Source organism: Apaloderma vittatum, unplaced genomic scaffold (assembly GCF_000703405.1).
Source record: "Apaloderma vittatum isolate BGI_N311 unplaced genomic scaffold, ASM70340v1 scaffold15563, whole genome shotgun sequence".
In the NCBI taxonomy this organism is placed as follows: domain Eukaryota; kingdom Metazoa; phylum Chordata; class Aves; order Trogoniformes; family Trogonidae; genus Apaloderma; species Apaloderma vittatum.
In genome coordinates, this window is record NW_009706532.1 from 3,908 (window position 1) to 17,226 (window position 13,319).

The 13,319-nt window shown below is 41.3% G+C and overlaps 1 protein-coding gene across 1 annotated transcript; it reads right to left on the minus strand.

The window, feature by feature from the left end:
• Nucleotides 1-554: 554 nt before the first annotated feature.
• On the minus strand, nucleotides 555-13,045 carry LOC104268607 (astacin-like metalloendopeptidase; the record flags this gene model as incomplete). Its single annotated transcript, XM_009865841.1, has 11 exons — nucleotides 12,977-13,045; nucleotides 12,775-12,799; nucleotides 11,748-11,885; nucleotides 10,281-10,398; nucleotides 9,571-9,749; nucleotides 5,867-5,948; nucleotides 4,849-4,976; nucleotides 3,032-3,147; nucleotides 2,405-2,630; nucleotides 1,325-1,443; nucleotides 555-781 (listed from the first exon to the last, which is right to left on the minus strand). Coding segments are annotated over exons 1-11 (1,427 nt in total), but the record flags the coding sequence as incomplete, so codon positions are not given.
• Between the last annotated feature and the right edge of the window lie 274 nt (nucleotides 13,046-13,319).

Below are 13,319 nucleotides of genomic sequence, written 5' to 3' on the forward strand. Positions count from 1 at the left end.
CTGTACAAGCAGCCTAGCTTGCACCTTCAGTGCAAAATGGTGATTCTGGACTTGATCTCAGAGGTCTTCTCCAGCCTCAACAATTCTGTGATTTCCAGGCTAAGCTGAGGTGCCTGTAATGAACTGTGTAAGTGAGCTTGGCTTCAAAGCATAAACAAATGTATCGGAAGGTTTTTCTGTATGCATGTCAGAATGCACAGTGGAGATGGGTAATAACATTTGTAAGAATATTCTGTAAACTTTAAGTGCACAGCTTCTAGTACTAGAAGTTCTCGGAAATCTGCTTACATAGTTTCAGTTCTGCTACTGCATTTGGCCATGCAATGCTAGCTTACGGTCTCAAACAGAAGCATCCCGTGGGCAGGAACATTTTTGCCCATAATTGACCATGCAAATTGCACCACTGTAGATGTCAGACTAAGAGATCAAGCTTGTTAGAAGTATCACAGAGCTATATTTTTTGCTGAAATTGGTGGTATCTTGACTTTCACCTGTGGCTGATTAGTCTCCTACTCTCATTCTGGGTTTTCCAACTCCCATCTGTGTAGTGCTACCTGCCAAACGTGTAAGCCATCGCAAATCCAGGCCACTCCCAGACTGCATCACTGTGAAATTCAACCAGCACAAAGTTCCCAGTGGAAGTAAAGTCTGCAACCTTCTCTGTCCCACAGTAAGGGCCCACTGCAGGTGATGTAGGTCGGCTTCCATCGTGTATGAGCAAGTAGTCGTAGATGCATCTGTCACTGTCTTCCAGCTCAAAGGATAACATTTTGAGAGATATCTGCAGAAAATGCAACCAAAGCACTTTGCTTCCATCTTCTGTCCCTTTCTCTTACCCTTTGTATGTAACAAGCACAAACAGTCTAAAGTCCTTACGTGCAGGCACAGCTTTTTGTGTGTTTGCACCACGTCCAATCCCGTGTTGTAACACAAATGAGCAGCAAATTATTTGCTTAGTTTGTCAGCATTTGGATTGGAAGGAGAAACAAGGGACAAGATTGATTTCGTATGCTTTAAATTCTTTCGTCTAGAGAAATATAAAAACAGCACCTGTGCAATGTTTCAGTGTTCCAGTGGGAACTCTAACCTAGGGATTATTCTGAGCAAAGCCTACTGGTATGGGCTAAATTCATAAGAGATCACACACATGTTGAACATCTCAGATACCAAGACCCAGCATAAGTTAAACTGGGGTCTTGTGTTCAAATTTTTACTCTGAGAATGCCAGCTCAGAAAGTGACATTACAGCTGTTATTCTTTAAAGCAAAAAGATTCCATCAGAGAACGCTGGTGAAACTCACAAGTGAATTCATCTGTGCCTTACCTTGTATCCTGCTGGAGAACTGATGACCCAGAAGCATGCTCGGTTTTTAGGGTATTTGTTGGGGTAGTTTGGAGAGGTAATGACTCCATTGGAGTCTGTGAAAGTGTCTCCACAATTCACTGAGGAGCAAAGAAGAAAAAACAAGACAGGCATATTAACAAGAGTATTTGGGATAGTAGAAGTGAGCTTGCTTTTACTCTGTTGTATTCTTTCTTCAAGCCAAGAAAAAAAAAATAAAAATGTTGTACCATGAAAATCTACAGCTGAAATATTTTATTTCTTTGCCTAGCATTTGTATCAGGAGCAGTACTGAAGGAACTAAAGCCAAGCCTGCTAAATAACCTTTGGAGGCCAGGAAACAGCTCCATCTAAAGCTATATCTGTCTTCATAGCTGAGTGTTACCGTACTAGCCCAGCACTCCAACGGTACTAACTTACTGCACATCCAGAGAAGAATTATCTCAAGTATTCAAGGTTGCATTATCAATCTAGGTCTAATGCTACCTAGAAATTACTCCATCAACTAATGCAAAAGGAGTAAACCTGACACACTTCTAAGACTTCTTGGATTTATGCTTTAAAAAAAAGTCTTGCATTTGGAGTTGAAATAAGGCCGTAAGTTATTTGAGCTAGTGCCTTCTGAGTAATAAAATGCCTCAAAGCCTTGAGTAACATTTTGCCCTGATACTGTCTTCACATCTCGTTGGTTGAGATTTCCTGTCGAGTTCCGCAGCCTTTGTGCTCTTTGGCTGCACTGCTCCCATTAGTTACGGTCATTGCATTACTTTGGTTTAAAGAAATTGTTCTAAAGATGTGAAGAAGCCTAGCAGAAGCTCCCAGAAGAATGCGAGCAGGTTCTTGGGATTACTGACAAGAGACCCATGCAGCATCCCATTTCCTATGTGCTGCTGGCCTTCAGCCCCATCATCGCCCAGCCCTCTGCATTAGCAGTCGCTGTGGAAGTGTAAAGAATAACACAGAAAAAAAATACTCTGGAGTCCATGTTCAAAATTTTTAGGGTTTTTTCCCCACAAATACTATTAATGCTGTTCTCCAAGGTCTGTAAAGGAGTGTTTGTACCCCGGTTGTAGGAGGCTCTGAATCCCGTGGCTGTAACACTCTCATCGCTTGCAAACTCAACCAACATCATTGATCCAGATGCCACTAAGGAGGGCAGTGGCCCCTTCCCACAGTATTTGTCCAGCAAGACAGGGGAATTCTTGCTGTTTCCGTTGTAAATTTTTACGTAGTCAGAAGAACAGGCTGAAGAGGGTTGGAGATCAAAAGCCTCAAATTGCAGGAAGATCTTGAGAAACAAGAAAACAGATGTTAGGTTTATTGTTATGGAGTGAACTAGGACATCGTCAGCATTTTACTATCCATATATCACCACAGTTTTGCTTCCTGGATAAAAAGAGCATAGAGTTTTACCTAGCTACCTGTAACTGAGCCCAATGAGGGATGTTCCATGATTGCTCATCTTTGAAAAGCCATCCAATCTTAACTGGAAAAAAATCAAGTTAAATAACACACCTGATAGTCTTAAGTCTTATGAAAATTGTTGAGACTGTCTTTTCATTCACCACATAACAAAATAAATGTCTTGGTCCATGAAAAGTGACTCCCAGAGGGTAGTCATAATAACGAAATACTGCTGTGTAGCCTTGACAGTGTGGTTCAAACCTTTTTTCTCCTAATAAAAATTACCTTACTACGGCGGATGCGGATCAACCAGAGGCAGTTGCTGTTGTTCGGGTACGGGGATGGGTAATTGACGGAGGAGAATGAGCCTTTGGATTTCGGCAACACGGAGCTACAGCAATCTGAAGGGAAGAAGCAAACAGTGTTGAAAAGAATGAAAATGGCACAAAAATTTTCCAGAAACACCTGACAAGTCCCTCCAACCATTTACATCAGCCAAGCTTGTAGAAGAGAAATGAGTTTTAATACCTGCAATTGTGTTGATGTTCCCAACGTAAAAGTTATTCAAAAACTGTGAGTGAGATAAAGCTGGTTAAGATACTTACCTGTTTCAGCTATTAATGGTTTTCCTAAAGACAGCAGAGCTTCATTCACATATTTTAGTCTACTTAAAAAAAGGCCTGGATCTTTCATGGATGTCCTTAACCCCAATTACAGGAGTAGTTTCAATGACATCAGCGCATCAATTCCCATCAGCTAATGCATGCGTATTCAGAAGTGTATGCCAAAAAAAAAAAACCAATTTGAAAACTTGATTCTGTCAAAACAAAGATGTAGTCACTGGGGGAAAACAGTGAGAGCACTGAAGTCAAGCTCCAGACCCAGTGACTGGTATACGAAGTCTGACCTCATCTGTCTTTTGTCTTTCCACATGTAGTCTTCATTTATTGCACTATCTATAACTCCACAAATTACCAAATATAAATACATAACATTTGAATATATGAATTTGACATTTTTCTCATACTCCCTACTTCTCTTGAGACAATTGGACTTCTTGTCCTTTTCTAAAAAAGGAAAAATAACAAATGTAGCCCTGCCAAAACATACAGGCCTAATTATGAAATTACATAATAGTGGTATTGAAGTTTTATTCGTTCCCAGCCCCACTATAAAGAATATATTAAATGCTTCTTATCACTATCTTTGAGTCCATGATAGACATTTAATTGCAACCTTTTCTTATCTGAAATTAAAAATTTGGGAGGCACCACTCTCGGCAATGATTTCTGTACCTAACCACCCAACTGAAGGAATTTCAATTCCCACTAAGTACTGATGTTTATTTAAGTAAATCCTAACACAATTCAGAGCAGAATTTGGTATCCTAATATTTAGGCTATTTTTTTGCTGCTTTGGGGAAAAGTAATTGAATAACATCTCAGAAAAATCAAATACCATATAAATCAATTAGCCTACGTTCTGGGAGCCAAGGCAAAATGTGTGCGTGGTGTTTTACCCGTGTTTTGTGCATCTCAGCTGAAGAGTTCCTGCTACAGAGGAACACTAGCTATTGCTAGACCTTAAAATACCGCTGTGATGAGTTTAGAAACAAATTGGGCAAATAAGTAGGTAACTATATAAAAAACCTGGGGAAATTCCTCTCCAAGAGATGTTCTGATCAGCCTACATGGCACCCACCCTTAGAGCCCTGCAGTCATTTTCTAATCGAAACAAATCAGAAGCCCCTGGTGCTACTAATACACCTGACTCTAAGCTATAGTCATGGCTCAAGAGAGCTTACATGCTTCGCAGCCTTCAGAGCTCTCCTAAAATGAGAAGTTGATAGAGGTAGCAACTGTGGTTTCTCTGATGGGTTTTGCTTGTATCAAAGAGCCAGGACTAGGTGAGGACAACTCACCATGGCAGGGAATTATTGAAAGTAAGTTTTCCTCTCCAAGAAGGGCATGGCAAGAATTTTGTTTCCACATGCGTAACTCTTAGAGGGTGAGGACTGGGCTGGGTTCCTTTGGGGGATGTCTGACAGTGCGATAGACATCAGCTCTGTAAGGATTCACATGCCTTCTATCTACAGCACTTACTGCACTTGTAGAGCTTGTTGATTTTAGCTACATCCAAGTTACTCAGCCCTTCTCTCTGCCCAATGGGTATAGAGGGGTCAGGAACTGGCACAATAGTTGGTTTCCCTGGAGTGCTGGAGAAATCATACCTGCAGAGATAAGTAAATCACATTTCTAGATCACTTCGCTTAAAACAGTGAAGTTGTCCAACTGCGTAATCATATTCATGTACCACATGCACAGAATTCCAATGGAAAAGGGCAAGAAGCTTCTCAGAGGCCAGTCAGTCATCCCTGAAGAGGACCAGCATGGTAGCCAATTTGTGCAGCAGCTGAAAGCCAGAAAAAAAACGAAAAAGCTGTGCTGTCCCAAGCAAGGAGAGCATTCTCCAACGTCCTGGCAAGATGAACTGAATCCCGCCTTCATGGCTCCAGAGGCAGAGGAACAGGTGTAGTTCAATCTCAGTAATTTTTTATTTGCCATCTGCAATTTCTTGCCTCCCACTAGCCAAGTTTTATTTCATGGTTTTGTTCAGAAGCTGCTACCTGCAGCTTCTGAAAACAAAGAAGGTACATGAGACAAGCCTGTATGTTGTGGATGTAAAGGCAACCTTAGACAGTTCCCAGATAAATACGAGGCAGCACACATCCTAATGACCTAAAACCCCTGAATCTTTCTGCTCTCTGTACCCAAGTATTATTGTCCATGATCAGCTGTTAGTACATTAATGAAATTTAGACTTCAGAACTGGTTTAGATCAGTGACTCAGTTTAAGCTTTGGACCATAACCATGTCAAAGGCCTCTAGCAAGAGACAGGAGTAGAGTTCAAGAAAGCCTTGTCCTATTTTTTTCTTCTATCCATATCAATTCTGTTTTCCAGGAATCCTGCTGACAAAGGAACTATGCTCACCCTTAATTATGTCCCTTCACACCATTTTAAGTGAACAGCAAGAGCCATTCCCTACATCTTCCTAGAGCTGAACAGAAGATCTGAAAGCTGTTTGCTTCTTTGAAAAGACACGTCAGAAAACAACTTACGCGCCATAGTGCATCACTGAAGAGTAGTCATAGGGAAGGCCCAGATTTCTGGAATTTACTTTTCCAAAGTTCCCTTGTTCCCCTGTAAGGTAGGAAAGCAACATTTCAATCAGAACAATCGTTGCTGCTCTAATATTACACTGCCTTTTCTCATAATCTTAAGGGTAACTTAGGATACAAATACTTGTTATCGTGAGATCTTGGATCTATCAAAACCATCAGAGCCTTTTGAAGCCCTTGGGAACCCGTTTTCACTCAGTCTAGTAGGTTTCAGAGTACAAACTGAACTAAGTCAAAGTTTTGATATAATCAGTAATTCCATTCTACTCTGTCCATCTGCACTAGGGTATGTCCACATATAGTCCAGGCCATTATCTTGAGCATTATAAGCATCCAATCTATATCCCTGTAGCTGTATCCATACCTTAAGAAGGAAATCTGGCTGCCCACCCAGATCAAAAAGTTTATGTGGGTGACAACCAACCTGCCTTGCCTGACCACCAACCCTCCTTCCACCAGGGGGTTGTAAGACCGCAAAGGAACCGGAGAGAGTTTGCCTGTTATTTGCCCCAAAGGCCACGTTATCACTCGTGTTCTCATTTTATCTCTGGTCAAATCCATCAACAATGACTACAGTGAGGTGACACGACTCTCATAAAGCAAGGGCACTCAGTAAGATCAGCTAGAAGCGTTCTGTCTGAATATAGCTCCTGATGTAGACCATCTCATCATAGCTGCAGAGCATCCCATTAGTTTTCACCTGTTTAGCCTTAAAAAGCCGGTATGAGGTAAGAAAGCACTAGAATTATACAGGAGCAGGGCTCAGAGACTCAGACTGGAATTGATGCCACCTAGCTTTGTTTCTCTAAGTTAGGCACTGAAGCTATTAATCAAGGCTCCCAGGATAGTCAGAGGAGAGGGAGAGGGCAAGACAAACACAGTTGAAAGGTGTTTCAGCAGAAGACACCTATTTCTCTCCCTTGACCTGAGAGCACGAATACAAACTGCACATTGGGTCTCTTGTCCAGGGTAAGACAGGCCACCCAGCACCATGAGAGCAGGGAGCTGAATGTAGTCATCCCAGCCTTGAGGTTAATGCCCTAACCACTGAACACTCCTTCCCGCTCAACATCTGTACATTCGTTATTGTAACTAGTGGTTTGTAAACCATAAACCATCTGGACAAGAGTTCAGGGTTGGATGCTTCTCAGAAAAGTCTCTGGAGTGTGCACAACTTGGCTGGCAGGCTTGCAATTAGAGCCAGTCTCTTCCAGTAACATCCTTCAGCATTGATCCCAGGGAGGGCTAGGAAATGCAGAATCCTGGACTGTAGAAAGTTTGGGGATAAACATGACTTTGGAGCTTTTCATAGCTCAAAAAACACAGCTAAGGCTCAAACTGGTTCTCAATAGTATTAGCTTTCCTGACTCGGTTAGGTTTTTATCTCAGTTCCCCTTATCTGCTGTACTGACTTCAGAAAGAATTATCAGCAAGTGTACAGCTTCTTTTGAGGTGATGAACAGAGAACATAGTTCAAATGCAGTGTAACATTTAAGCATGTGGCTACTGTTTGGCACGAGTGCCTTGCGGAATTGGTTTGCTAAAAAAAAAATAAATAAATTAGCAAGCAGCCTGGCTGGACAGAGGCTCTGCCAGCAAACTAGTATCTGCTTCATCACATGCCAGAGGGATTTGACTGTTTAGACCTGCACGGGTGGAGACTTAACCCATCTTTTCCACTGTTAAAAAAAATAATAAATCAACTTCTTCCAGAATCTACATGTAATGGCTCAGAAGAGCTGAAAAGGAAAGCTTTGGCTGAAAACTCTGAATACAGTTTATTCCTCCCCCCCAAGTTTGGGGAACACAACATGAGTTTCAAGTAGCTACGTGGACAGCAACTGCTCAGGCTGCATTTTGTCAAAACAAAGTAGCAGGATGGCTTCCAAGGTGAATTGCTGGGTAGAAATAAAACCCAAACATCCCCAGTACTGCTGTCCTGCCTAGAGAAAAACAACTTGGGTGGGAGAGCTGGGAAACTGCAGAAGGTCTGGAGGTCTTGTTCTGCACCACTGAGGTCAGCAGGAGCTCTGCCATCATCACTGGTAACAGCAGCTTGTTTCCACAGATGTACACCAACAGTCCTCATGAACATAGCTGCATTTCTTCATTTCCTTTTCCCTGCATATCTTTGCATTTTTTTCATGCACACATACCGCATTCTAACTCCCATTGTCACACCAGTCTTCTCAGCCTGCTCTCACTGAATGCTGTTAAAGCACTGATGATATACCCCATCTCCTTCTGCACAGTCTCACCTTCTTCACCTCTCCCCCTGCTTTTATCTTTTATCCTTTCATGATACTGTGCACTTGGTTACATTTATACCCGTTAGAAGTAGTGACATCTGAACCTGTGGACTTCCCCCTGAAAAACTAGTGTAAGATTTTATGTGTGTCTCTTTTGTATAACTTCAAGTGTTCAACTCCTCTCTCCTAGACCCTTGTACAATGGCAAACAACTCGCAGAAAAAAATTACACCTTAATTCTAGAGCTGAAACCTCAATAAAGAGCAGCACAGATGGAATTTACTTAGCATATCTTGGGAATAGCTGAAAAAAAGTTTGGAGAACAGTGTGTTAGGAATTTGCAAGAAAAACAATCAAGTTCCATCTGGAGAAAAAAATAGATATATTTTCAGCTGTGCACAACACTGAAGGGTTGAAAGTCTTATTTGTTGAAGAGACTTCTTAGAATTTGGTGTTCAGTTTTCCAGCTTAATTTACTATTATTTCCTACAGGGAACTCAGTACACTATTATCTTTTACAATTGCTGTGCATTGCCCAGCTCTCTCATAGCTGTCAGAGCAGTGATTCCTTGCCTGCTTTCTTCCCCTGTTTTCCTTCTGTGTACCTCTTTCCCCGGGACCTTATACCATTCTCTTTACCCTCCCTAGAGCCTGGAGCTCTCTGTATGCTCCCATGTTCCCAGCAAACAAATCAAGGGCACATGCCCAAACTACTCATCCTGCATTCCCTTCCTTAAAAAACATCCCCTTGTTTTTGCCCTGCAGCTTTACCAGTCCTGATGGCTCCTTCTTTTTATGGCAGTGTATGTTCTTTCTTCATGGAGGACATAACTGCAGTCCTTTTCGTATCATGCCAGGTCCCAGAATTTTGCATGCACTAGGAATTGCGCATGCTTCCGTTCTCTGCACAGAGGCCCTCGTTCATCTCCACTTTAGGCTGCGTGCATTTCACTCCCTGCCAGTGCCAACCTGCTGCCTCCCCTGTCTTCAGGGATTTCCCCAAGATAGAGTTGCTGCGTGATTCCCCACCAGGATCTCTGAATATCACCTTCCACCCCACCTCAGCTGGAAGTCCCATGGTCTTGCCTCCTGGCCAAGTCTGTGCAGCAATGTTTTGTGTTCCTGATGATCATGGTATTTTGGATATAAGGTGAGTCTGAGCTCAAGATGACGATCAAAATAATAATGTAGAGCTACTTTTAGGCTGCATCTACCTTGGAGGTCAACACTAACATAGAAGTAGCCACAGAAATTCCCCTAAACATGAAATTCTATCACACCAAATGTGCTGCTGCTGCAATTCAGCCAGCATTAAATTGTGATTCTTGTTTGCAGAAGACGCATTCTCCTTTATCACAAAAGTACATGTTTTGTCTTAAGCTTTAGCGGACATACCTGCCACAATGTGTTCCCACATAATCTTGACAAACCTGTCCCGATCACTCCGTGCCTGTTCGTGGATGAAACCCAGCGCGTGGTTCATTTCATGCTGAATTGCTCCTTTATCCATGCAACCGTTTTTCATCAGGCCTACTGCTTGACGTCCTCCAATTTTTCCAAAGTAAGACCAGCAGCTAAGAATAGGCAATCAATAACCAAAACGGTCACCATCAGCAAAGAAATAGATATATTGATCATGCCACCAAGAGCCTCCAGACATGCAGCCACAGAAGAAGACATGCAAATAATCACAGACGTGAGATATCTGGGCTTCTGAAAGCTGCCAAACTGCACAGGGGAGAAATAAAGCCTTTGTGATGAGTAGGACAAATTTTAAAACAGTAAAATGGCTGTATCATACTAAGATAAAGCAGTTTAAGTAGTTAAGCAAAGAACCTGAAAGAATTATACGTCTTTAAATTTTTTACAACTAAGGAAAATGTCTCATTTTCGATTATACCCATTAAAGTCCACACACATTTATTGCTGCAGCCTATTAACTCATGCAACTACCAGTGCATCTAAAGAAAAATGAGAAATTGCATCTGCTCTCTGAATCTTGACTCCTGGGATAAAAAAGTGCAATCCATTAAATCCAGATCAAAACAGAGAAGAAGTGGAGACACCTTTTGAGTTCTTCCACTCTCAGGAGACCGAGAACCTACCTCTGCCCACGTTCCACATACACATAGTCTGTTTCTGTAGTGCGATTTACAAACTGCACGCAGGTCAGCGTGGAGATCTCTTGCAGAGCATCGGCAATCCAAGACCTCTCTGTAATTGCTAGAAGGAGAAAGGGGCCAGGAAAAGTCTTCCTTAGTTAATCAAAAAACCAAAGTGCATTCTTTTAAAACTTCACAGCACTCATTGGCTTTTTATCATACAAATAAAATAAATTAAAAAAAAAAAGGCACAAAGCCATCAGAGATCTTCAAGGTGGTTGGACTTCTAAGGGGAGATGTAAGAATGACAGCTGGCCCTTGTGCATATTCTCTAGGAGACAGCTGATGAAAAGAAAAGACTGACAATTTCTTCCATTAAGCAGAATGGAAAAAATGAAACAGTTACAGACAGAAATAATTGGATTAAAGTATCCCAAATGACCCATCTAAGCACCAAACCCCTATTTTGTTTATCAGAGATAACAAATGTCTGTCTACACCCCCCCCTTAGAATCCCTTGAGACAGCCAGCATTCAGAGACTCCAAAGATCAGAGTGTTTCCACTCAGGTACTAAATAAAGATCAGTGTGTTTATCTACTTTTGAACATTTTGGCCTAATTTGGCTTCCTCGGTTATGAATCATCTGCAAGTGATGTGTATCTCAGTTGGGGGAGAGGGAGGTAGACCTAACCACCAGAGGATACGCTGCAGTTCTGGAAGCACGCAGGCAGAGGAGCAGCCTAGGCAGCACCAAGGCTTGGCTTTCCTTGGCTCAAATGCCAAAGGTTCCCTTTCCCCAGGAACAGGGAGTCAGGCACAGGATGTATTTCACTTCCATGACATTTTCCTTCAAGGAAAGATCTTTCAGAAGCCTCAGCAGGAGAGGGAAGGAAGACCTACATAGCCCTTGCGAGGTCTTCTGGAATGTAATTTGCTAGATTAAGGCATCAGTCCTGCTGCCTTTTGCACAGGGCAGAGCTATTGACTGGCTAGGGGGAAATAAGGGGAAAGAAAAAAAATCTCCTTTTTTGTCTTTAGAGGATTTCTAGTATGGGAATATTTCTGTGAGAGAAAATTATGGTGTTGAAAGAAGTGTTCCTTGTGATAATTTGGACAAAATTACATTAATAATATGAACAAATTATATTTCTTCTTCTGTACTTGCTAAATATCAAAGTGCATTGCAGCTAGCAGAAATGAGCTAATATTTGTAATTAGAATTAATTAGTTGGTATTTATGTAACAACTACTGCCACATAACCACATATTTTAGTGTCTGTAACTGAAATGTTGGGAGTCTTAACCAAACTGCCATAGGGGTAGTTTGCAGATTAGCAAGAGAGACAGGTCAATAAATTCTCATTTGGACAAAGATTGCTTTTGGTGCGTGCAATGAAATCATAAAATAACAGAGTATAGGGACCCGAAGATCAATGCTAACTTTACAGCATCTATTTGCATAAACTCACAGAAATCAGATGAGATGTTAATTGGAACCTTGACTAGTCCGTCTTGTGACTTGGGCCATAAACAACTCTCACAGTTAATTGCACTGCGTCGTCCTCTTCTCAAGAGGATGTCTCCTTCATACACAGCTATTTCACTACCTGGCAGGTGAAGAAAATACAGAACATACAAGGCACTGGGAAGGCAACTAACCAAGTTTTTGTACCTTTGGAAGTTCTTCCACTGAAGTTCATTTTAAGGCAATGCAAAAAAGAATTAGTAAGTTAAGACTGAGCAAATCTAACATTAACAGTGTGCTAAGACTGGTTAGGTCTGCCCTGCTTCCTGGATAGAAGAGATTAATATTAATATAGATGTCATAGTGCAGCTGTAATCAAAGTCATGACTAAATATACTTTAGCTTAAGAAGCTTTGGGAGCCTTCGGAGTGGAAGGCTAAGTATGGTAAGTCGTTGTTATCTTTGCTAGAGCTTGTGGAATTAAAGAAGAATCATAACTGACCTCTGTAAAAATGGGGTGACTCATACAAAAGAAATCACTTTTTATCACACATATTGAATGCGTGCATGCTGTTAATATCCAGGTTAATTGTTAATTTGACATAAGACATTGTGACATGCTCCTCAGTTCTGACTCCGCAATACTTGGAATATATTTCTCACAGACAAGAGCTATCGATTATTATGCCAAAAATGCACAATAATCTTGGGTACAGCAAATATGGAAGTGCCTTACACCACATAAGAAAGAAATCAAAGTACAAGTATTCTGATTTGCTGAGACTACATATGGAAAATAACATTCCATGTAGCAACTGCTCAATAAATCTTCGTAATTTCTTTATCACAACAGCATAAATAATCATACCAAATGTGACCTTAAAAGACAATTGAATTCTGTGAATTGTTTTCTACTGATGCTGGAAAGTATTTCCAAAGAGAAAAGCATACTGAACAATGAGAATGAGGTACAGAGGAGCAGCCTCACCAAAACCTACAGTTACTTATATAATAATTGCAAAGAGACTCACCTAAGTCCTTGTTTCTTGTAGCCATCTGTAAAAACAAAACAAAAAAAACAACCAAGAAAAACACATATCTTTTAATACTTGCTTATCTCCATAGCAGAAATCTTCCATCATATAGAAAGACAGCAGTAAAAGGTTGTAGCCAGTTTTAAGAGGGTCAGAGCAGCTTAGCAGCAGCAATGTACACCTGAGAGCAGGGACACACCTGGACAGGTTTACTTAGCGCAAAGCTACAGAGAAATGCTAAATGAGTTGGCAGAAGAAAGTACTTCATCTTCATGTTTCCACGGTGATCTGCTCTGCAGCTCAGTTCTCAAAGCTGTGGTTAGTTTACTTGAGGCAAGTTTTATGGGAAAGCTGCTGCTGTTGTTGTTAACAAGTGTAACAAAATTAGATAACGAGAAGTAGTTTCACAAAACAAACAAGCCGCAGGACCTCTCGAGAGAATTCCAGGCTCTCATTTCTTATTTATCTTCAGAAACCAGAGGAAGTGGAGCAATAGGAAAGAAAATCCAGCGACCTTAAAGTGACTCATCTTGAATTCTAAG